The following is a 24,795-nucleotide window of genomic DNA, read 5'->3' as shown; positions in this document are numbered from 1 at the left end:
CAGATGGTTTGCAAAACTGGAAAAATGCTTCTTCCATGTTACGGAGGTCAAATTCCTTGGGTTTGTCCTAACCCCACATGGTGTACGCATGGATTCACAGAAGGTTGACGCCATTTTCAACTGGCCTTCTCCAACCTCGATTAAAGGTGTTCAGAGCATGCTCGGATTTGCGAACTTCTATCGCCGCTTCATTCCGGGGTTCTCACAGCTTGTTCATCCCATTACTTCTCTACCACGAAAGAACAAAGGTTTCCAATGATCAGAAGAAGCCGAGAAGGCGTTTCAAGACTTAAAACAAAAATTAATCTCAGCCCCGATCTTGAAACATCCACGTCCATACCTACCATATGTGGTCGAAACCAACGCTTCCAGTTCAGCAATGGGAGCGGTCCTCTCGCAAAAAGATCCTGAGACAGGTGAGCTCCATCCAGTGGTCTTCTGGTCACGGAAATTCACGGCGCCAGAATTGAATTATGCCATTACAGACAAGGAACTCCTGGCCATCAAGGCGGCCTTCAAGGCTTGGCGGCATTATCTACTGGGAGCAAGACATACAATAACTAATCACTGACCACCACAACCTACAATATTTAAAGGTGGCAAAGGCCCAATCATCTCGCCAACTCCGATGGGCATTATTTTATTTTTTGCCGAATTTGACTTTGTAATTACTTACCGACCTGGTTGTCGAAATAGCAAGGCAGACGCCCTATCTCGTATTGGGGTAGAAGAGGAATCCACCAACCTAGACCCAGTGTCCATCATTGCCGGAGAAAAGATATTAGGAGTGACAACGTCTCTAACCTTAGACGACATCCACGAAGAAATCACACATCTCATGGACACAGACACACTGAAAGACTGGTCTACTAAAAGTGTTCATCATTCGGTCTCAAACCATTTACCTTATTTTCAAGGACGTCTCTACCTACCCAGCAAGGAACTTCAGGAGAAGGTCATCTCGACTTACCACGAATCACTAGTTGAAGGCCATCCTGGGATTGCTAAGACCGAAGCCAAGATCAAGCAATACTATTGGTGGCCGACTTGGCGTAAGGACATCAAGCAATTTGTGTTATCCTGTGGAGTTTGCGCTCAAAACAAGGCCTCGAAGAAGAGGTCACCAGGTCAACTGCAACCACTGGATATTCCACCTACACCTTGGCATACATTGTCTCTTGATTTCATAACTGACCTTCCTCCTTGTGACGGGTTCAACACAATCCTGGTGGTGGTGGACTTGTTTTCAAAGATGGCTCGTTTCATTCCACTGACGGGCCTACCCTCAGCCTCAACCCTAGCGAAGGAATTTTTAGCACAGATAATCCGAATACATGGGTTCCCTTTCATCCTAATTTCGGATAGTGGCAGCCAATTTATCTCTCGATTTTGGAAAAAGTGTTGCGAATTAGCGCAAATCGATGTAAGACTCTACTAGCCACCATCCCCAGACCGATGGTCAGACCGAGAGGACCAACCAGACTCTCGAACAATACCTCAGATGTATGTTACACCAATCAGAAAACAGTTGGAAAGACATCTTATGGATAACCAAATACGCCTAAAACACCACCCTGCACTCCAGCATCGGACAGACTCTTCTACACCATTTATGGATTGCATCCAAGAACCTCTAATTTTTATTTTTTTTAAACTCTTTATTTCTCATTTTCAACAAGATACAATTAACAACAGAATTAACATCCTTGGTCATTGAATAGAAAAATGCATAACAGTGGAATCCCAAATCATAACTCAATATTCCACCATATGAAATTTAAGACCAACCTAAAACAAAGCCAGATGTATCAAACAAATAACAACCAAGTAAAACCACACAAAACAACCACATAGACAACACAAACCCCCTCCCCATATATTCAATGCCAATAGAACAATACACTCCATTCCAGAACCTAATCTAGCATCATCCATAAAGGTCAATAAAGCTCCCCCACATTTCCACATAAAGGGTTTTCTTGTTTTGTTTACAATACATTGTTTTCTCAAGTCTGGATAAAATTCGAACATCTAGAATCCAGTCCTCCACCATCGGCTTCTTCCGTGTCTTCCAGACCCTCAACACCTGTTTAGTTGCCACCAACAAAACTTTGATTACCCCCACACGATATCACCCAACTCACATCCCGTCCACCACTATACAATAATAAGATGACCGCTAAGGGATTGCGTGGATAACAATGTCCCAAATTTGATCAACCCTATCAATAACCTCTCTCCAAAAACTCACCACTCTTTCACAATACCACAACATATCTATCAAAGTACCTTTCTCTTTCCCACAACCCCAACACCGATCATCACCAACTAATCCCAATTTACACATACGAACTGGGGTCCAATATATTCTTCCCAATATCCTTTGATGTATATAGCGTAATTCTAAATCCACTTTGGCAGTTGTCGGTACTCTCCAACTCTTTTCCCATTCTCTCGGCGTAAGTTCTCTGCCCATCTCCTCCGTCCATGACAACCTCAGCTTGCCCCATGAATCTAACCATTGTCCATCAGGTTGCATAATCTGCATAAAAGTAGACACTTTTTGGAGTCCAGTTTCCAAAATATTAAAATTCTCTGGTCTCTTCAAAAATGGAGTGCCCAACATTTCTCTCCGTTCTGATAGTAGAGTTACCAAAATATCATACCTCTTTAGTTCCGATACTTAACCCAAATTTCTCAACTAAACTTGGAAAAGGTACTACCCCTGCAGCACTCCACACATCACCAATAGTCAAAACACCCCTCTGAACCCAACTTTTCCAATTCAACACCTTATTATTAAACTGCAGACCAGGATTATGCCAAAGGGAAGTCTCTTCATAAAGATACAGACCTTGTCCAGTTCCCACTATCCATGACGACAAAGCTTCTTTAGTAGCCAAAACCGACTTCAAACACTGCACCTTCTTAGGCAACTTTCCAAAAGAAAACAAACATTTAATATCATAAGGCAAAAACCAATGTGTCTCAATTTGTACCCACCACAGTACATTGTTTAGAACCCCACCAGTGTAAACATACACCTTCTTTAACAAAAAACCACTACCATAATTTTTCAACACCGGGTACCCAAAACCCCCCATCTTTAACTTTCCGGACCATAATATACCGGGAATCTTGGCCCTCTTCCAAAATCCCCACAAAAAATCCTGAAATAGTCTGTCTATACGTGCAAACGCTCCCTTTGTAAAATGCACAGGCAAAAGATTGAACAACATATAACATCTTTGGCAGCAACATCATTTTAATAGCATTAATTTTACCCCAAAGAGTTAGATTGACACGTCCCCATCTCATAATATCCCGCCTAAGAACCTCAATAATTTTATCCACATTATAATTTACCAGCTTTCTAGAATCTTGAGTAATATAGATACCCAAATACTTCACACTAGAATATTCCCATTTACAATGCCACCCCAGCAGATGCTCACAACCATGCGAAGCCCTCACCGTAAATACCACTGTTTTATCCCAATTGATCCGATACCCAGATAGTTTACCCACTTCCTCAAAGACCTCCTTCAATACCCGACCCCCTACAACAGGATCATCCAAGATGACCACAACATCATCCGTATAAGGCAAAGCTTTGGATTTCCACATCAACAACAAACCTTCGGATACACCTCATCTGACGTATATACGCTAACAAGGGCTCCAATACCAAATTAAATAACAGTGGCGACAAAGGGCAACCCTGGCGTGTGCCTCTAAACAACTGAAATGACATAGAAAACCCCTCATTCACCCACACCTTTGCCGATATGCCATTCTGAAGTGCTTGAATAGCTTTAATAAAGAAAGGACCAAAACCTAATTTCAACAGTGTATAATTCAGAAAGTCCCAATTCACCCTATCAAAGGTCTTCTCTGCGTCTAAAAAAAATCAACAACATATCCTTTATCTCCGAGTCTGGCAAACTCAAAATGTCCAACAGTGTTCAAATATTATCATATCCATATCTTCCTTCCATGAATCCTGTCTGAGATTGCTCCACTAACTCATCCATGTATTTTTTGAGCCTCACCGTCAATATTTTGGTAAAGATTTTTAGGTCTACATTAAGCAAGGAGATAGGTCGATAATTACTACACCTAGTTGCCTCTTTTCCAGGTGTCGGGATCACTGTGATGATTGCCTCCTTCATTGAATCACATCGCCTCCCTTCCCTCAAAAAACAGTTATATAATTCACGCAATACTGGTGACAACACCTCCCCATATTTTTGATAAAATTCCACCGTCAAACCATCCATCCCTGGAGATTTACCTTTATTCATTCCCTCAATTACCGAAAAAACCTCTAGGATGGTAATCAGGGCTTCCATACAGCATCTACCTTCTTCAGAAAGTACAGGAAGGACAATTTTCCCTGAAAAAACCTATCAAAATCATCCTTTTGCGGAGAAATGTCTTCCGCATACAATTTAGCATAAAATGAACAAAAACATTCACCAATTTTATCTTTCTTAATCACCATATTTCCAGATTCATCAACAATTTTTTGAATATATACCCTCTCTGAATAACTCCTCAATCTATTTGACAATAACTTCAACCTGTGAATTCACTTCACTTTTCAGCAATTCCTTAACCTCCAAAATCCTAAACCTAATATTCTCCTCTCTAGACAAAACATATTTTCTTTAATTCCTTTTCAAGCTCATCCAATCTGGCTTCTCCCGCCCTACGTATTCTCGCAGTCCAATTCATCAGTTTCCCTCTAACCGAGGGCCTTGAAAGCATCCCACACCACCATATTGTCTGCTGTGCCAACATTCACCTCAAACCCATTAATGCATCAGCAGCATCCTTATTATTCAACACACAAGGTTTCAACCTCCAGCTACTAGATCCCTGCCTCTCAGCGGATAACCTCAGTTTAGCCATAACCATTGAGTGGTCTGAAATATGTCGCTCCCCCATAGATACCTCCTTTACTTTCTCAATTAGCCTATCTGTTACTAATAAGTAATCAAGCCTAGAATAGGAATTGTGCACTGGTGAGAAAAACGAGTATTCCCCCCCACCCCCCCAATGAAAATTTCTCCATGCATCAACCAAATCATATACTTCCATAAAATCTCGAAAATCTCTACTCGACTTCAGCCCGGTAAATTGCACGTCGAGGACCTATCCATTTTGTAGTCAATCACACAATTAAAGTCCCCCCCCCCCAAAATAACCATTTCAGCTTGCATATCACCAAGCATCACCTTCAGTGAATCAAAAAAGTCCCGCCCTCCCCCACACGGGCCATATATAGATCCAATTGTTACCCTCATATTTAAGATTAGTATTATACGCCCCTCATCATCCATACTCACTTTTTCAACACATGCATCCAACCCCTTCCTCAATAAGATTCCAACACCCGAGAGTTGGACGAGTAGCAATTCAAGAAAACATTTGTATATCTTGAATTAGTCAGAGAATCGCCAGTACCATCAAGTAGATGTGTTTCTTGCAAAACAGCCACATCAATCTTCTCCCGCCAAAGTTTAGACAGCACCTTCTTTCTCAACAAATTCAACCCTTTCACATTCCAAGTACACACTGAAACAAGTCCCTTCAGAGCACACTAATAAACTCTATATCCTCACCTGCACCCATAGTGTTCCAATCATTTACTATCATCCAATTGAGCACAGTGATAAATGCCAAAACCATCCTATAAAGTCGAGAAGAACAAGTTACTTTCTTACCTGGTAACGTTCTTTCGATGGGATGGTCCGACGATGTATTCCATATCTATGACATGTAATCGGCACAGCTGTGGTGATTACATGTCGGATATGGAATACGTCGGAGGACCCAATCCCCCTCGAAGCATATCTATCATCCCCCACTCACCACACAAAACAAGACAACATACACAAAACAGTATTGATTGCAAGAAACCCAACACATCCTGGGTCTCAACAAAACACCATTATTTACATAACCATAACCTATTCCAACTATCTCCCCCGAGAATCAAATGCCTAACATTTACTATTAAAATATCCTCAAATACCCTTAACAAATGAGTCTAGTTGCCAACCCCGACCTAAAATACTCAGAGTAGTCCAAGAGCATTAATAAATACAAACATTACAGCATGTACCCACAACCCGTTGCCACTTCCAATAGTTTGGCCAACACGAACAGCCACCCCACAATTCCTAGCAAATAGCATAAAAGACACATCACCCAACAACTGCATTTCGTTGTACCATACAGAATACAGATCATAGCAATGCAACTTTAGTGATTTAGTGAGACTCCAGCCCACCAAACATCACTGCATAACATGCAGTCTTGGGCAAAGCAGGAACACACATGTCAGTACAAAGCAGAGCAAGTGAAACATAAATCAACATTTAACCAGAGTTATCTAACCCACTTGTCTCGCCCCCCCAGCTAAATGGAAAGTTCTGGTCTCTTTGGCGATAGTAAAACCCTAATGCAGGCACCAAAATCCTCTCCTCAATCACAATTTCTACAAGCAAAAATACTAGTAGCAAGCTTTCATTTTAGCATGTTAACATTGAGGAACGAGCAAACAAACATGCACATTTGGCATTTTGGCAGAACATATGGCAATTCGAAAACACTCCTCACAGAACCGTGCCATCACAACACCCTCATACCTAAAGAAATAACAAACTGTCTTCAATCGGCAAAAGGGGCCATCCACCAGCCATTTAGAATATGTCCATGCATAATCATAATGCAATAACTGCAGTCGTGGCCAACATGAAATGAGGCGGAAGAAAACCAGAAATGCGCCTACAGTATATAAACCCTCTAATTGCTTTGCATCCCTTTAACGCACTATTGTTGTAATACAATGCCAATGTATGTCTGCTGTATGAGCATAGCTATATTAATGTTTTTTTTTTAATGCCAAACTGGAATCCCTGTCCACAGGGTGCTGCATGTTTTTCAGATGCACGCCACCTCCATTAGGAACTTTATGACCATATAATCCACTCTGCATCTCGAATACTCCACCAACACGCCCGCCACACGGCCTCATCTTTAGTGACTCCTGTGAGCAAAATGGGCAAATGATCTGCTCCAAGAAATGCCCATCAACATCAGCTGCAATCAAAAAGTCAAGCATGTGAGCTAAAAACACATCGCAGTCTCACGTTCCTGCATTAGTTATACTGCTTTATTCAGGCTTGGATTTCTTTTGAACTGGGTCCTCCACTGATTCCTAATTGCATTCACCAAAGCCCGAATGCAGTTCTCGCATTGTCAGGCCCCCAATCAGGACGCACGAACACATACGCCAGCAAATGAGGACACAGCCACGTAAAGATTGCCGAAGAATGCCTACGTTAGTCCAGATCGCGCACATCAGCCAAAAATCAGTCCTCCGCCACTGCATCTCTGCAACGCCGCCATGTCTGCATACGGTAGTCCAGCACGTATTGAGAAAAGCTAGTTCTCACCTCAGATAGGTCCATGCCGTAGTGCTCGGTACACGGACACATCACTACGATTTCAGCACTTCAGCGCCGAATCCAACAATGAAAACGAAAGTGAGCAGCATTTCGCACAGCCGCTCTGCAATCATCCAATGGGGAAGGAAAGTTTATATATTCAGCGCCGAACTCTAAACATGAGCAGCAATCCACGGACACTTAAACAAGCCCTTCCTGAAGTAACATGACGTGCGTAAGAACATGTATCCAACACGTATTGAAGGTTCCCTTTTCAAATTCCACGAAGCGAAGTCTCCGGGCTCGAGATGTTAATTAAAACATAATTTCAATGGTTTTAATAACTGTCAAACCATTAAACAGCAATCCAAAAGGCAAATACACTTTTTTCTTTTAACAAGAAATGACTTGTACACTAAAATGAGAAGATTTATCTCTTCTTTTTTGTTGGTTTTGGAGTTGAAGATGAAGCTTCCATAGGTTGACAATCCACATCAGCCAAATCTGTCAAAAAAGCCTCCGCACCCCTATGATCAGGAAAAGAATGTAGTTGACCATCCACAACCACGCGAAAGATTGCTGGATAAATCATATAATATTTCAGTTTCTTGAGTCGTGCCTTTTCTTTTGCCACTCCAAAACATTTTTTCTTTTCCATGACGTCTCTACTGAGGTCAGCAAATATCATAATTTTGTGCCCTCCCCATGCCAGGTCTCCAATTTCACGAGACTTCCTCAGCATCAGTTCTCTTGTTGGGAATCTCAAAAATGTAACAATAAAGTGTCTAGGGCGCTGACCGAAGGCAGGCTTCTTACCAAGTGATCTATGAGCCCTCTCAATATCCAGTGACATTTTAGGATCCAAATGTAGCATGGAGACCGGAGCCTTTTCCAAAAAGGAGATTGGATTGCCTCTCTCTGCATTTTCAGGAAATCCTGCAATCCTGATGTTATTTCTCCTTGAGAAATGTTCCTGCTCAGACAGTTTGATTAATAGCTTCTCATTATTAATCTCCAACTGCCTCACCTGATCAGCCAAACGCAGTGTCTGGTCATCCATCAGATTAAGATGATCTTCAACAGCAGTCACCTTGACAGTAAGGTCCATAAACTTCTCCACTGCCTTCATCAGCCTTGATTTGATATCTGTAAGCAGATCCAAAATCTTGTCATCGCTCTTCTCCTCCTCACCCTTCTGCCTCTTAGCTGGCTGTACAGTGTCAACAGGTTCAGGAATCTCTGCCATAATCATTAGGATAAGTATTCAGACGGCACAGGAGCTCAGCACCTAAGCTGCCATCTCCGAGGCTGACAGTTCCGGAATCTCAAGAACCTTTAATCTTGACTCTCCTCAAGCTTTGGAAATGCCAGCAGTGAAAAGCTTGCACACTACCATAACTCAAACTTTTAAGCAAGCAACGGACCAGCTGAAACAAGCCAAGGAAAGATACAAGAAGTCAGCAGACGTCCATAGGAGTGAAGCTCCAAGTTATCAAGTTGAAGATGAAGTCTGGTTGTCATCCAAACATACCCATGAAAGGAACCCGAACCTTCAATCCCAGATACGTAGGTCCATACACCATTAAGGCTATCATCAATCCGGTAGCCGTAAAGTTGGATTTACCTTCACACATGAAAATTCATCCTGTGTTTCATGTCTCACTTCTGAAACCAGTACAACCAGGAACCCGGATACTGAAACCACCGAAACCGATCTTGGTCGACGGAGAACACAAATTTGAGATCAAGGATATCCTGGACTCGAAAATCGTCAAATCAAAACTATTTTAATTAATAGACTGGAAAGGATATGGACCACACAAAAGATCTTAGGAACCTAGTGAACACATTCATGTGCCACGATTGTTAAAGAGGTTCCATCATAGCCACCCAACAAACCAGGACCAAGGGAAGACCCCACCTTTAGGGGGGCTTTGGGGGAGGGTGGGGAGTGCTGTCATGGTGCGAGCTCCGAAACCCCTGGAGCTGTTGGGCCCATCCCAGTCCCCACTACCCAGAAGAGCTTATCAGGCCCCAAGGAAGCGCCCCAGAGCCTTGTTGGTGCCAGGCTCATGAAATGGGCTGAACTCATGGAACTATTTAACCTGCCTAGTGAGGCTGGGCCTTGGTATAATCCAGGGAGGGGCAGAGGGACTATTTTTCTTGGGAAGACAGGGTGTGGCCAAGGGACTACTTTACCTGGTAGTACTTACAAGGCTATATAAGCCACACCCTGCATGCAGAACACGCTTTGCGTTATTCTGCACTCCTGCAGCGTAACGCTCACCGTGTCTGCTCGGTCCTCAAGCTTCTACAGCCACGCCCGTCAGTGCTTTCATCCATCGGCGCCTGGAAATAGAAAAAGAGAAGAACAGGTGTTACTTCAGCGACAAACTCTTACCTGCAATCCGGTCCATCGGTCGCATCTCCAGCTGGTTTCCTGATCGCGGCCCCTGTTGAAAGGACGTCCACGCAGGTGCCGATACTCACCTGGGATTCCGCATTCCTCCTGGTTTCATTGGAGCAGTTCTTCCATTTTTCATTTAGGGACCGTGCCGCGCCTGCAAAAGGGAACAGGAAAAGAACAGCAGGTTAGTCGTGCTCAGTACTGAACGAACATTTATTCTAGTCACTCAGCGCCTTTCATCTGTGTTATACTCACCTGGAGGCAACTATTTAGCATCCTGGAAGAGTCAAATCTTTTACTTGATTTCTGCACCAAAACTGCATCTGCAAGAGAAAACAAATACGTTTAAACATTGGGACAAGACTTTGAGCATCTATACCAAGCTGCTATTGAGGTAGATACTCACCCGATAATCCCAGCATTCCAAAATCGTACAGTAACAGCACTCTGGAACAGTGAGGAAACTGCGCCCAGAAAAAGACTGCCTACCGCGCCCCTGCTGAAGGTTAAGCAGGACGGAGAGCCAGCCTCATCAAACTCAAAGGTGAGGAGGAGAGGAGTCGGGCATCAGGTGGTGACAAGTAGTGGGACCAATCCAACCCACTCATAGCTAACATCTTGTTTCGCCATTGCAGGCTAACGCCTCCTGGGTAGGTTAAAAGGGATAGGACGCCAACGTACCATCAAAACTGCGCCAGTACAGATATCGGTCATACGACTACGTGCTACGCCCCTGTGGAGACCAGGTGAGCGTGAAAACTAGGCTGTGTGAGTAAACGGAAGAGGGCCAAGGGCAAACAGTGTATCCAGTTTTTCATTAATGTGGAACACCATTTTTTTGACAGTTTGCTCTTCAAAAGCCCATCGATCCTCTCCACAACATCATTAGCCTGAGTGGTAAATTGAGAACATTCAATGTTTTATGCCCAATAGCGCTGCGACATGCTGAAATATCGCATTAAAGAAATGTTTTCCATTATCTGATTTCAATACTTGGCATACGCCCCATCGTGGAAACACCTCTCTGACCAGGAATCGTGCTGCACACTTTGCATCTGGGTGTGGACATGGCCCTGCCTCCACCCACCTTGAAAAGGGGCAGACCACCACAATATGGTACCTATATCCATTGCACCTTTCCCCCATATCTGCATAATCTATATGCAGTTCACGGAACGGCACCATAGGGCGAGGTAATGCACCTCTTAATGTCCCGTTATGTCATCCCTATGATGAAAAATGCTGGCTGTACTTCCATTGGTGCTGCAGGAACAGAGTGCCAGGGAACAGGAAGACCAGAATCGAGTGCATCATTTTTAAGCCGGACCTGAGCTCTAGGAAGATCCCCTGGACTCCCTCGAAGCAGGGCTAACCAGGCCTGAGCTACCTCAACAGAATGCTGGACCCCAGAAGCAAGGAAAGTCCACAAGGTATCCAAGAAGCACAGTTGTGCTATTCGTGAGAAGCTGAAACCGCAAAGTGCCACTGATCTGAATTGCACCCATTGCGCTTCAATTCGCAGTGCAGGAGTTCCAAGACGTCCTCCCTCTTGTCCCCATGATTGAGGCCCAGGAACAACACGATCTGCAGGAACTACAAGAAGAACAGAAGCCAGCTGGAACCATTTTTTCAGACCCAGGGTACTGTGAATTTCACCAACTAATTCCAAATTGGGACAAATGCAGACCACCTTTCTCACTCACCTAATCTACAGCTGGTTCTCCAAGCCAGCACTCAATTAAGCCTTCTGCACGGGGAAACAGTAGCTGTGTACCACCACCCTTTGACATCCCTAAGAATTCAACAGCGAAGCTCTGCCTCTCCAAAGCAGCACATAAGAAACCCAAGTTTGCACTACTGTCCCCTGATCCAGTGGTACAAATAAATCACAGCTCCTGCTCAAAGGCCTAGTCTCCCTGAAGCGCCTGATCATGCCTGCAACGCCAGATCTAGAAGTGGGTTCCAGTTCCCTGCCAGCACCCCCAAAGACTGAGCCGAACTGCCCAGACACCTCATCCCAGCACATCAGGCAAGGCTCTAGTTCAGACTCCCCTCACCTGGGGAAACACTGGAGGCCGTGCTGTCTCCTATTGAGTGACTGCAATGCCAAGCTCGCCTTCAGTCAGTAATTCTTCCTAGCAAGCTCCTATCCTGTGTAATTTCAACCTTTCCTCAACATTCACTCTTCTTAATGGGTTATTCCAAGCCACCCCTTCCTCAGAAGCCAGATAGAACTCTGCATCACCGGCAACCACAGCAGACTCACTTCTGCTCCTCAAGACCCCAAATTTCTGAGTCACTGGATTGAGAAGAATTGCTTGGAGAAAGGGCCTCAGGGTTCCATCACAACCAGTGAAACGTTACTAGAGTGCTCAATGGTCGATGAACGTACATGCACAGCAACCACCAATCGCATTCTGCAGAACTTATGCTTTAGAAGGCCCAACTGCACTCCTGGCAGGCATTTACTTTGTTCGGGTCTTCATCCCCGGGCCACTTCATCTTTACAAACTCAAGGGTCTTCCTCCACCGGAACTCCAGGAACTGCCGATTGGTCGCACGTTCACACAGAGACCTTGTTCCAACCAAAGACTACCTCTATTCACAGTACTGGTCCCGCTTTATGTCTTGTGAACTTGCCTGTGTGAACTGAAAAGCATTTTACATACTGTCTGGTTACTGTCGTTCCATTTTCAGGGAGGACTCTGGCCCGAAAAGAAATCTCATTAAAAAAATGATACTCAATACATTTGGATTTCTCTCTTTTACAAGAATTGAATTTCTACTTCCCAAGTGTTAAAAGGCAAAGCAAGAGATAGCTTATTCAGCATTTATCTCTTTGTTTATACCTCAGAACCCATCTGAAATTAACTGTTTGCGCAATAGGGTCCTGAAACTTTCCCAACACCAACTCTGACTTACCTAAGCCTGCAACATGATCTTGAGCACTATGAGGAGCATAAAGGTTCAGACCTTTGTCTACCTGCGACAGTTTAAGTAATCAGCCTGCCTCACTCCTCATCCGTTTCATCCAATAATACCCACCTTCTTCCCTTCCTTTGTTAGCACCCGGAAGGGAGTGGTTTTTCCAGTGGGGCACTACACAAATCAAAATAAAAAGAAATCCTAAAAATAAATCTTACCCAGAATTTGGCCAGTGAGTAGCTTCACCATAACTGTAGTTGACAAGATCGCATTTATGCTTTATTACTTCAATCATCTGTAAAAAGATAGTTCAAATCAATAAAGCTAGCATATCAAAGCAGCATGCATTCTCATTACAATTTAGCAAACAAACACCTATTTAGAATAATAGATTTGGGCAGTCTACAAAGGCTAGACTATTTTAAAATGTACACACTTCTAATGGAAAGGTTACTCACCATAGTGACTCCTAGTCCATAGTCCCCCTTCCTTCATACTCTTGGAATGTCTCACAGAAAAGGGACAGAACTGGAGCATGATGCAAAAGAATTCTGTACACACCTCACGTGGCACCTCCACAGGCATATAGACAAAATGAGACTATGAAATAAGAGTACCAGTGTCACTATAGCAAATAGCCTTTCCGTCCTCTTACATCTCGTCACCATCCCACAATACTATTGGGAGGTTTGAAAGCACTGTAGCCAAATCAAAGGGCAGCTCAAAGTTAATTTGCAATAAGATTTTTCATGACAAGTTGGTCCAAAAGCTGCATCAATTCCCAAGATCTGGTCTAGCAAATCGTGCTTACAGAAGGAGTGCGGGTCTCCTCAAGTTGAGGCTTTACAAATATCTAGGATCTGTACATGTTGCTAGAAAGCTACAGAAACTGCTTTCGCTCTCACCAGATGAGTGCAGCCCCTTCGGTGAAGTTTTCTGCTGCAATCTGTATGCCTCCAAAATAGTGGAGACCATCTAACATGCACTGGCTGCCTTGGATGCAGTGCACCAGGTGCACACTGCCTTTGTTCTGTCGAGGTAAAATTGTAAAGGGAGGGTCAAAACTAGGTTTGCATTTTATTTCCTCGGGCCGGGCCAGGGAAGCGCTTTCATCCTTCAAGCTCACAGTGCACCTTTTTCCAGATACTGCAACATCAGCTGCACTCCAGAGAAAAGTACTTTTGTAGGCTTCTGCAAGAGGTCGTTCATCAACAGTCTACATAAGAGGAGCACTCCAAAGAAGCACTGCCAAGAGCAAGAGCATTTGTACAAAAATGTATATTTATTTAGTTCCTTTTAAACATTAACTTCTGCAGTCACTCAGAAAGCACACGACCAGCTCTACCTTGAGCATTGAAGCTATCCAACTTTACCTAGGACCGGTAACAGCCAACTAGTTTGCAAAACCTATTTTGCCTGAAGAAAAAAAAAAAGAACAGTCTATTTGGGAGTTGAGTGTACATCATGCAGGTATGCATTGTTGTGGGAAGAGAAGATGTGCAGGATGCCTGGCTGCTTGATGGCATGTTTGGAGATCTGTGTGCACAAATCCCAACTGCCTTGGACTCCTCATTTTCTCCTTCCAAAAAGCTCCATGAACTCTAAAGACTGGTCACTCTCTAAACAAACCTAGGTCACTGTCCATAAAGTGCTCTTCATGGACCTCAGTAGACTCCATCACCAAAACCTTAACTTCACCTGCCTCAAAAGGGTGATGGGCATGGCTGTGGGCATCAGGTACAAGTATCTGCAGGAACTAGTCGGGACCTCAGGTTTGTGTGTTTGGTACTAGGGACAAGACATCGGGTAGGGTGGTGCAAATTGGTTAAGTACACAAGGTAGCTCAAGCCACATTTTTTAGGGTAACTCTTCTAAAGTCACTGGAAAAGAGCATTTTTCCAGACGTTGGCCAGGTTTTTCTTAGAAGGTAATCCAGAAATGTAAGTGGCTCGATGGCAGTATGACGATGATTCAACGGCAGGTGACTCAAAAAGAGTGAATAGGTATGTAGGTGTTTGTTGGGAGGAAAGCAGTACAACAGGTTTTGGCTGTGTTGGGCGGGGGGATGAAGAGTCAGGATGCCAGGTATAAGGTGCATTTGGTGGTGGGGGAATATCAAGCATGGGGTGTTTTGGGGATGATCAGGGAGGCGCAACTGCAAGTGTATGTGGTAGGGTGAGCTAGGATGCTAAGTTTGTGATAATGTTCAGTGAGAGGGTGAGGCAGGGGTATGTGCCTTTGGGGAGTGTAGAAACCAGGTTTTGGCTGCGTTTGGTGGCACGGGGAAGCAGGCTGCCATGCATGATCTCTGTGTTGTTAGAGCGGAAAAGCGTTAAAAAAAACCACAACCTATGTTTAAATACAACTAGGAGAATCTCTAGTGCAAACAAGTCCCTTTTTAGGACTTTGAACATCTAAAAAAAATGATATTCCTATGAAGAAACTTGCTGTGCAAATGCAGCACAACATTATGTACCCTGAGATAGGGTTTCTTTATGCAGCAAAAGTTTAAACTTCATTTCATGTTGAATTGGAGTAGTAATGGAGCTGTGCAGTCAAAGCCACCTTTGATGGCAATGCAATGGCTAGGATACAGAGGAACACAATAAGAGTGTGCACATAAAAGTGAGAATAAGCACTGCATCAAAAGCATCATCTTCTGAAGCAGTAAGGAGCAAGTTACTTACCTGTAACTGTTGTTCTCCAGCATGGGTCGGGCATGGATTCACATGCTCATGTAAATTCCCCATTTCCAGGCTGGGAATCCTCGGTAAAGAAAAAAATCAGCATCAGTTTTGTTTCTGATCTGTCTTTCTTAGTAGTAACCAATCACTGGTCTCTGGGTCGTACTGTCCCCAGCAAATGACTGCCCTCTCCCTAAGCCCCGCCCCTGGCAGCCATCCTCAGATTTGGTAGCACGTAAAGTGGCAGTATGACCAAGCGAAGAGCCGCAGAGGGGAAGGAGGGAGGGTTCGCATGTGAATCCATGCCAGACCCATGCTGGAGAACAACAGTTACAGGTAAGTAACTTGTTCCTTCTCCAGCATGGGGTCTGGCATGGATTCACATGCTCATGAATATAAGAATACATAGCAGTATACACATGCACAACCACGGGCGGTGGCAAGGCTCAACATTAAGCATTACATCCAAAACTCAACATTAAGCATCACTTACCTCCTCACCAGGCTCACCTTAAGCGAACAGGTTTGCACAGCACTGCCTGGCCGACTCTGGACTCCTCCCTGGAATCCCGGTCGACGCAGTAGAATCTCGTGAAGGTGTGCGTCGACCTCCACGTAGCAGCCCTGCAGATATCCAGCAGGGGCACACCAGAGAAGAACGCTGTGGTAGCAGTGATCGCTCTGGTCGAATGGGCTCTCGGACGGCCGGGCAACGGTTGGTTTGCCAACCGATGACAGTGCATGATGCAGCCGGAGAGCCATCTGGAAATGGAAGCCTTCGAGAGAGCCTTCCCTTGGTTCACAGGTCCAAAGTTCACAAACAGCTGTGATGTCTTCCGAAAACTCTTCGTGCGGTCCACGTAGAACTTCAGCGCTCTAGCTACATCCAGCGAGTGCAAAGTCCTCTCGGCCGGTGACGAAGGCGACGGGAAAAAGATTGGTAACACCAAGGGCTCGTTGAGATGGAAGTCCGACGGCACCTTGGGCATGAAGGAGGGGTGCGTCCTCAGCACTACCCTCGTCTCGTGGAAAGTCAAGTATGGAGGCTTGCAGGATAGGGCCCGAATCTCTCCCATGCGTCGTGCAGAGGTGATGGCCACAAAGAATGCGGTCTTCCACGACAGGAACTTCAACAGAGCCGAATGCAAGGGCTTGAATGGCGGGCCCATGAGCCTGGTCAGCACCACGTTGAGCTCCCATGCCGGGGCTGGAGCCTTCACCGGCGGGAACGATCTAAACAGTCCTTTCATAAACTCCTTCACCAGGCGATGAGACCACAGGGACGACCGTCCTGCAGTTCTGGTGGATCGGGAAATCGCTGCCAGATGTATCTTGATGGAAGCATGAGCTAGTCCAGCTTTGGCCAGCGATAGTAAGTATGGTAGGACTTGAGGGGCTGTAATCCGTAGAGGGTTAATCTTCTGTGCATGGCACCAGACAGAGAACCTCCTCCACTTGTGTCCGTAGCACTTGAGAGTTGAGGACGCCCTGGTCTTTGCAAGAACCTCTCTGCAGTTAGCCGGGATATTGTACCCTCCAAACTCTAGTGCTGCAGGAGCCAGGCCTGCAAGTTCAGCGACTCCGGGACGTGATGAAGAATGGCACCTCCTTCTCTGGAGAGAAGTTCTGCGTCCGTCGGCAGTTTGACTGGTGGGGACGCCGACAAGTCCAGAAGGTCCGTGAACCAGATCTGTCTCGGCCACCTCAGTGCGACGAGGAATATCCTGCACTGGGACCTCTTGAGTTGGTTGATGAGCACGAGCAACAACAGCAACGGAGGGAACGCATACAGGAACAGGCCGTCCCAGGGGAATGAGAAAGCATTGCCCATGCTCCTCGGCTGGGGGAACCTGCTGTCGAACTTCTGGCACTTGGAGTTCGTTGCCGTTGTGAACAGGTCGATTTGGGGCTTGCCCCATCGCCAGAACAGTTGATCCACTTGATCCTGGCGTAGTTCCCACTCGTGGCACAAGCGCAGCTCCCTGCTGAATAAGTCGGCGATGGTGTTTTTTATCCCTGCTAGATGAAAAGGTACCAGAAACATCCCCTGGGCAACGGCCCTGTGCCATGTGCCACAGATCCTGGGCTTCCTTGGACAGGGCTGGAGATCTGGTTCCGGATGTAGAACATCGTGGTGGTGTTGTCGGTGAAGATCCTCACCACCTTGCCCTTGAGTGACGGGAAGAATGACTTGAGGACCCAGAACACTGCTCAGAGCTCCAGTATGTTGATGTGGAGCGGCATCTCCTCCGGGAGCCACAGGCCTCTCGCGTGAAGATCTCCAGTGTGCGCTCCCCACCCCTCCAGGGAGGCATCTGTCGTCACGGTTACCTGGTATGCTGGGGTCTGAAAATCCATGCCCGCCGTGAGATGCGTGCGGGTGCCCCACCATCGAATTGCTTAGCGGAATACTTCGTTGAGTGAGATCTTGTCCTCGAAGCTGCCCGTCGCTTGCATCGAACTGGCGTGAAGGAACTCCTGCAGAGGGCGCATCCGAAGCCTGCACAGGCGCACCAGACAGATGCAAGAGGACATCATCCCGAGAAGGGACTTGATCGACCTCACTCTGGCCACGTCCGTGGCCAGCAGACGCTGTATCTTGCCCAGGACGGCCTGTGTTCTTTCCTCTGACGGCGAGGCCAATCGCGCCACTGTATCGAGCTTGGCTCCCAGAAACAGCGCGACCTGCAACAGAACCAGGTGGGATTTGGGGAAGTTGATGGAGAATCACAGGCATGCGAGCAGCCGGACGGTCTTTGCTGTGTGTTCATCAGCGAGTTCCCTTGTCCCTGCTCGGATGAGCCAGTCGTCTAGATAGGGGTAGATGTGGATCCCCTGCAGGCGCAGCCACACCGCCACTGGTGCCAGGCACTTGGTGAACACCCTGGGTGCCGACTTCAATCCGAACGGGAGAGACTTGAACTGGTGGTGCCGCCCTTGGACTACGAACCTGAGAAACTTTCGGTGTCCTTTTAGGATGGGGATGTGAAAGTACGCATCCTCCAAATCCAACGGCGATAGGAAGTCGCCTTCCTCCAGCTGGCCTAGCACGTGCTGGAGGGCGACCATCCGGAACTTCTGTGCCTTGATGTATTTGTTTAGCCGATGCAAGTCCAGGGTGGGACGCCAACCTCCTGTTTTCTTCCTGACGAGGAAGTATCTTGAGCATACTCCGGAGCCTCTTTGGGACGAGCTCGATGGCTCCTTTCTTGAGCATCGCCCTTACCTCTAACAGCAGTTGAGGGACGTGGTTTTCCTTCCTGGCCACTGGAAGAATTAGGGGGCACTTCTTTAGAAATTCCAGAGTGTGCCTGTGGGCCAGGGCATTCTACACCCAACAGTCGGTGGAGATGTACTCCCACACGCTGACGTACTTCGCCAGCCGGCCTCCCACCGGGGTGCTTCGGTGGGGGCCGGACGCAACGGCCAGTTCAGTCTTGCTTGGAAGCAGCCTGGCCTCCCTGGCGACGACGGCGAGATCCACCCGACTTGCCTCGTCCCCTGTAGGCTTCTTGCGACGAGGAGCAGGCCGCCCGACGGTAGGTCGAGGAGCCGTCGCTGAATCCTTTGGAGACACCTTGCTTGCCTCCGGAGTTCCGAAAGGGTGGCCGCCGTTGCTGCAGAACTCCCAAGGCCCGAGCCGTCTCCGTGTCGGTCTTGATGGCCTGTAGTGACTCATCCACTGTTTTTCCAAACAGATTGTTCCCCTCGAAGGGCATGTCCAAAACCTTGGCTTGCACGTCCTGGCGGAAATCCATCGCCTTGAGCCACCCCCGCCGTCGAAGGCAAACGCTGTTGCCCAACTGGTGGATACCGGTGTTGGCAATGTCCGTGGCCACAGTTATGGCGTGGTCCGATGCCACCTCACCCTCCTGTAGGATTGCCAGGGCCGATGCCCTCTTGTCGTCCGGGAGGAAGTCCAACAGGGGGGCGATCTTGTACCACAATTCCCTGTCGTAGCGGGCCACAATTGCTAGGGCGTTGGCCGCCTTAATCGTCATCGCCGCGGACTCGTCCCACAGCGTCCAGATTCTTTCCCTCGCCGTCCGGTGGAGAAGTTGAAGATGAAGCCGATGCACCCCCCGCCCGCGCTTTCTTCTTGGCCGCTGCTGAGACGACCGAATCCGGGGTTGGCTGTGCCCTAAGGCACAACGGGGCGGCGTCGGGGACCCGGTACTACTTCTCGTACCTGTCCCTCTTGCCAGGTGTCATGGACGGGTTCTTGAGGAGGGCAAGTCCCTCGTCCCAGATGTCATCCAGCAACGGCACCGCGAGGACCGTCTGTCAGACTTGCTGTGTCGTGAAGAGTAATAGGGCCTCTGTCCCCAAGTTCCCCACAGAGAGGTAACAAAATACTCTGTGTGAGCCTTGAAGCCACAGGTGTTGGTGTTGTTCAACAGGAACCAGGCGCAACCGCAGACCCCAAGGCTGTGGGAAGGAAGCCAAGTATTAACACAAACAGGTACAGTATAAGTATAAAAACAGGCACACTCTAAATACCCAAAGATCTTACCTAAACCCGATAAGGGAGTGGCTGGGATCGGAGTGGTGGTGCAAGGGTGCGTGCAGACAGTCCCTGAAGCCTGGTAGTGCTGGCTGTCAACACCTGGATGTCTCGTGGCACTTGGTATGAAACGATGCTTGAGAGTGACTTTAACAGATGGGGCGAGGCGAAGGCAAATCCAATATGCAGTCCGAGGTTCGATTCCAAGTGTTCATGAAAGGCAAACAAAGCAAGAGGAAGATCCAAAGGCAGTCCAAAGTTTGTAATCCAAAGGTCAGTATTCTGTGTATCCGTGCCGAACAAGTAGTGGTGCCAAAGGTTGAATGAGGAAGCAGCCCGTGAGCCGAGGTAGAGTACCGTGAAACTTGAATCCTGAGACGAGACGCTGAACAGTGTTACGGGAAACAGCTCTGAAGCAACGAGCTAGTCGAATAACCAGGCTTTATGTGTGGCTGCCGATCACGTGAGCGGATGACAAGTCACGTGATCGAGAAAGCGTCCTGTATCCAGGAAGCGAACGCGGTCAGCGGCGTCTGCCTGCTCTCAACCTCCAAGGAAGCTGCCAATGGAAGCGAGGAACGTAGTGAAGGCGGGCGCCACCCCGGCCTTGCAACAAGGACCGCCCACGCTTCTCTCGCACCACAGGTAGCCTAGAACCCTGAACTAATTGTGCTTTTGGAAACTTAGCGCTATTACTGGTCAAGGAGGTATCGTGAGTGCGAGAGGTGATTTTACTCCTGGTATTGGGTTGTGTGACCTGTTTGGAATCCCTAACGCGGATGACACCGTCTTCCTCTTGGCCTCGCGCCGTTGGTACAGGAAGCCTTCCTTCTCTTTGGGGCAGAGCTGAAAAAGCTTGGATGCCCTGGCAATCATGGCGTGGAAGGAGCCAATCTCGTTGGGCGGGACCCCCGAGGAATCGGAGAGGGAGGCCATTCCCGTCGTCACCACCGTCGTCATCCGACCCCGTCGTGGCTGTGTCCGTTCCCGTGACGTCCCTCGGCGACAAAGGCTGAGAAGGCTGTGAGGGCTGAAGGGGCCCTGGATGAATTCTCCTCTTGTCTGGAGGTAGGGGCAGTCTCGTCCTTATCTCTGTGCATAACGCTTGGATTGCCGTCAAAATGGTCGCCGAGTTGTCCTCCGGCTCGGGTTGCGACGGGCGTGCCGGGAGCGACGGTTGTTCCTCCTCCACGGGAACCTCGTCGTCGTTGCCACCCTAGCTCTCATCGTCCTCGCCGGGATTCCTCCCGTGGGACTGGGCTTTCTTCCAAATTCTCGGTCAGTTCCTCCTCAGAGGTTGTGTTCGTAACGGCCACCACTCTCCCCCCCCCCCCCCCCTCTTTTTTCACAGGGGTCTTCTCGATGGGCTTAAGAGGATACCCTCCGCGGAGGCAGGGAAACTCTGGGCCCCGAGGTCGCCTCCACTGGGATAGCCTCCACAGGCTTCGCCAGGGCCGCAGCGACTCCCTCGATAGAGGCCTTAGCTGGGTGAATCAAAGCATTCACCACCTTGGACGTGCTTGAGGCCTTCACCTTAGGGGGAGGGTCACCGCCTCGCTCCCCTTTGGCCTGATCCTTCGAGATCGACTGGGGCCTCTCCAGAAGATTAGCACGGTTCTCTGATTTTCTCTTCCCCGAGCCAGAGCGGTGGCTCACGGTTGATGGCGTCGGTGAAGGTGCGCCCTGCCTGGCAGCCGAGGAGCCCGACCGTTCGGCACTCCCGGTACACGCAGACTCGCGGTGCTTTGCCTTTTGTTGGGCCCCCGTCGCCGGGGCGCCCTCACAGGACTTCGAAGACCGCTCCGTCGACTTCTTCTCACCTACTGGGCTCTTGCCTTCCAGCCAGTTGGAGAGACGGGTCCGACGATCCCTCATAGTCCAATCTGACATGTTCATGCAAAACGCACAGTCCTTCTCCACGTGCGTTTTGTCCTCGTGGAGGCAGTAAAAGGCATTTCGAATGCTCGTCTTCCTTGAACACATTTTGTAGGTTGCATCCAGGGCAGATCATGAACAGCTTGCCGGGAGTCGAGCTTCCCTTCTCCTGGGCCATGTTCTTATCGTCCGCGAGGTAGGCCTCAAACTTCTCAACTTCAAATCCTCCAAGAAGCGCGACTCAATGAAAACTTCACCCTTGAGGGGCGTAGATAAATCCGAAAACGGGTCCCCGTTGATTGGAAGTAGAAACGGTGGAGCTAGAGGCTCGATTAAACCGAAAATTAGATAAATCTCTTTGAAAAAGCGCAAAACACAGCAAAAGCTCGAGAGCTATAGCACAAGGACTCCCAACACTTGAACGTGCAGTAAAAATCTGAGGATGGCTGCCAGGGGCGGGGCTTAGGGAGAGGGCAGTCATTGGCTGGGGACAGTATGACCCAGAGACCAGTGATTGGTTACTACTAAGAACGACAGATCAGAAACAAAACCGATACCGATTTTTTCTTTACCCAGGATTCCCAGCCTGACGACAGGAAATATTCATGAGCATGTGAATCCATGCCAGACCCCATGCTGGAGAATTGTCTTTAGTACAGGTTACAGAAAATGAACTGTCATAGGAAGATTATGTTAGTGTTCTTTGTTGTGAACCTGGGAACTAGGGTCACAGTGCATGTCCAACCAATGTCCAGAGTCTTTTGTGGGAACTGTAGTCTAGATTGCATGGTTACCTAGGAATCAGAATCCACCTGGGTCACTTCCAAATTGAGTTTGGAAGCACCTCAAGACCTTCCTTTCCACATTCTCTCTTCCTCTCCCCTGCTGACTTCCCCGACTGCTCCGTGCACTGGTCACCTAGCCACCCACCAAACTCTGGGCCAGGCTCCTGTATGCCCAGTTGCCCTTGCACTGCCTCCGGGCACGTATCTGCATCCCTACAGTCCGTCCTCACCACACTTATGAGTCACTCTCTGGCAGCACTTATTGTGTTAACTGCACTTCTCCTGCGTCCGCGCCCTCCCGCTACCACTACTCCCCTCCCGCTTACCTGCACTTGCGCGAGCTGAATGACAAGGTCTAGTAAGATGGTTTTGTCCTCCTTCCGTTTCTCCCTCCTTATTTCAAGCATTATAAATGACATATCGGGATTCAAAGATGGACACCTGCAGGGGGGGAAGGCATGCTAATCATAGTTCGTCTCCGGCCCCAATCGAAAAGGAATTGATATGCTTCTTCGCACCCTCCCTCACCTGTGGAAGAGTATGTAATAGGTGGCCCCCGCCAGAAAGACAAAGGTCTGATTGGTGCAGTAGTCCGAGGGTGAGATGAAAGATAGTAGTTGCAGGACACCGGATTGCAGAAGGTGCAGGGCGTGGCGCCTCATGTGGATAACCGACAAAGAGGAAGTCAGCATGGGATGCAGTGTCCGCTGGATGAGTTCAAGGAGAAGGAGTATAAGTGGGGACAGAGGAGGAAGTACCCTCACCCTGGAGTGCGTGGATGTGACAGGCGACAAGTGTAAGACAGTGGAGGAGGAGCACAACGGAGGAGATAATATTGTGCAGTGCCCTCTGGGTTGGAAAGGTGGACAAAGACAGCGGTTCTCCGGGGATTATAACAATAACAGACCCCCTCTGGATTGGCAACATCCATGAAGCAGAAGTGAGCCGAGTCGAATTCTACCCACTTAGGGACAATATCGGTCAAAAATTAAGTGGAGAACAGGTATAAAAAGCTGTGGCAGCCAAGCCCTGAATCCAGTGGTAGTGTGGCGAGTGGTGAAGGTGAGGAGGACTTGGGGTCCGGGTAAATTAAGGACTATACCGTGCTGGATGTGAGAGGGGTGAGGAGGCCCCTGGGATCTAATAATTTACCAGATAGCCATGTGATCCCTAACAACCTTTAAAGCTATTGGTACTTGGCTCTGTCCGGATCAGAACTTGGTTGACATAGTTAGTGGGCATTAACGCCGGGTGTGAAAGCAGATGCCACTGTTCAGTACAGGGCTCAGTGAAGTTGGTAACCCCTGCGATCCAATTAATTAATGGAGTGAGGGTTGTTAAGTGGTAAGCGCCTAAGGAAGCTTATGTCGAGTACTAAAGGGAGAGGCCATAATAGAGGCACCCCCCAAAGTGAATATTTGAGGGACAGATGGGACAATCACCTAGTGCTGGCAAACAGAGGCGAAAGGCACGCCTAGTGAGACTCGATCTCCAATACGAGTCACCACACACAGACTGTCATGATCTCTGCTTCCAAAAGGTCAGGGTTTTCCCAACTCCCTTGGAAGCAGATCCATAACCCAGGTTCCGAGGGCCAACCAGTCCCAATTGGGACCTTTTGGACCCAGTCCTGGCGCCAGTGGCACCAGGCTCATAAATGTGCCCAGTCCCAGCGCTGGAAGCGCCAAGCTCATAATGCTTGGGTGGACTTACCTGCAGCAGACCATGCTGCTTACTTGCCTGCCAGCTGAGCCTCTGATCCTCTTCTGTTTGGAACTACTTTTCCTGTTGGGTGGGGCAGGAGCCACTCCCTAGATTCAGAACACTGGAACTCTTCTGGAAAGCAGGAACTCTTTTCTTACCTAGGCGTGGCTGTGGAAGGAGACACCTAAGCACTACAGGAGGCTATTTAAACCACACCCGGTGGATGAATCTTGCTTTGCGTTATTCTGCATCCTCTGCAGCAGAACGCTCATCGTGTCTTCTGCATCGGATCCTGGGCCTAAGGAAAAAGGCTTACCATCCTGAGTCCAGTCTTCAGCAACACCTATAAAGACAAGAAAGAACAGGTTAGCATTCCGGCATCTGAAAGACAAAGGCTTACCTACTCTTCGTGCGCTCCGGAGGTCTTCACACTGCATTTCGGCATCTGAAAGAC

At 47.9% G+C, this 24,795-nt stretch overlaps 1 protein-coding gene across 2 annotated transcripts in view; it reads right to left on the bottom strand.

Moving 5' to 3' along the window:
• The window catches only part of TPP2 (tripeptidyl peptidase 2), a 1,218,153-nt gene that overhangs the window by 894,832 nt on the left and 298,526 nt on the right, over nt 1-24,795 (bottom strand). For both annotated transcript variants that reach the window (XM_069637049.1, XM_069637048.1), the window contains exon 8: nt 13,008-13,084. In XM_069637049.1, coding sequence (XP_069493150.1) covers nt 13,008-13,084 — 77 coding nt within the window. The remainder of the gene's footprint in view (nt 1-13,007; nt 13,085-24,795) is intronic.

This window comes from Ambystoma mexicanum, chromosome 7p (genome assembly GCF_040938575.1).
Source record: "Ambystoma mexicanum isolate Mex_15411 chromosome 7p, UKY_AmexF1_1, whole genome shotgun sequence".
Classification (NCBI taxonomy): Eukaryota; Metazoa; Chordata; class Amphibia; order Caudata; family Ambystomatidae; genus Ambystoma; species Ambystoma mexicanum.
Note: the sequence above shows the minus strand (reverse complement) of the source record. Positions and strands in the feature narration are given on the sequence as shown.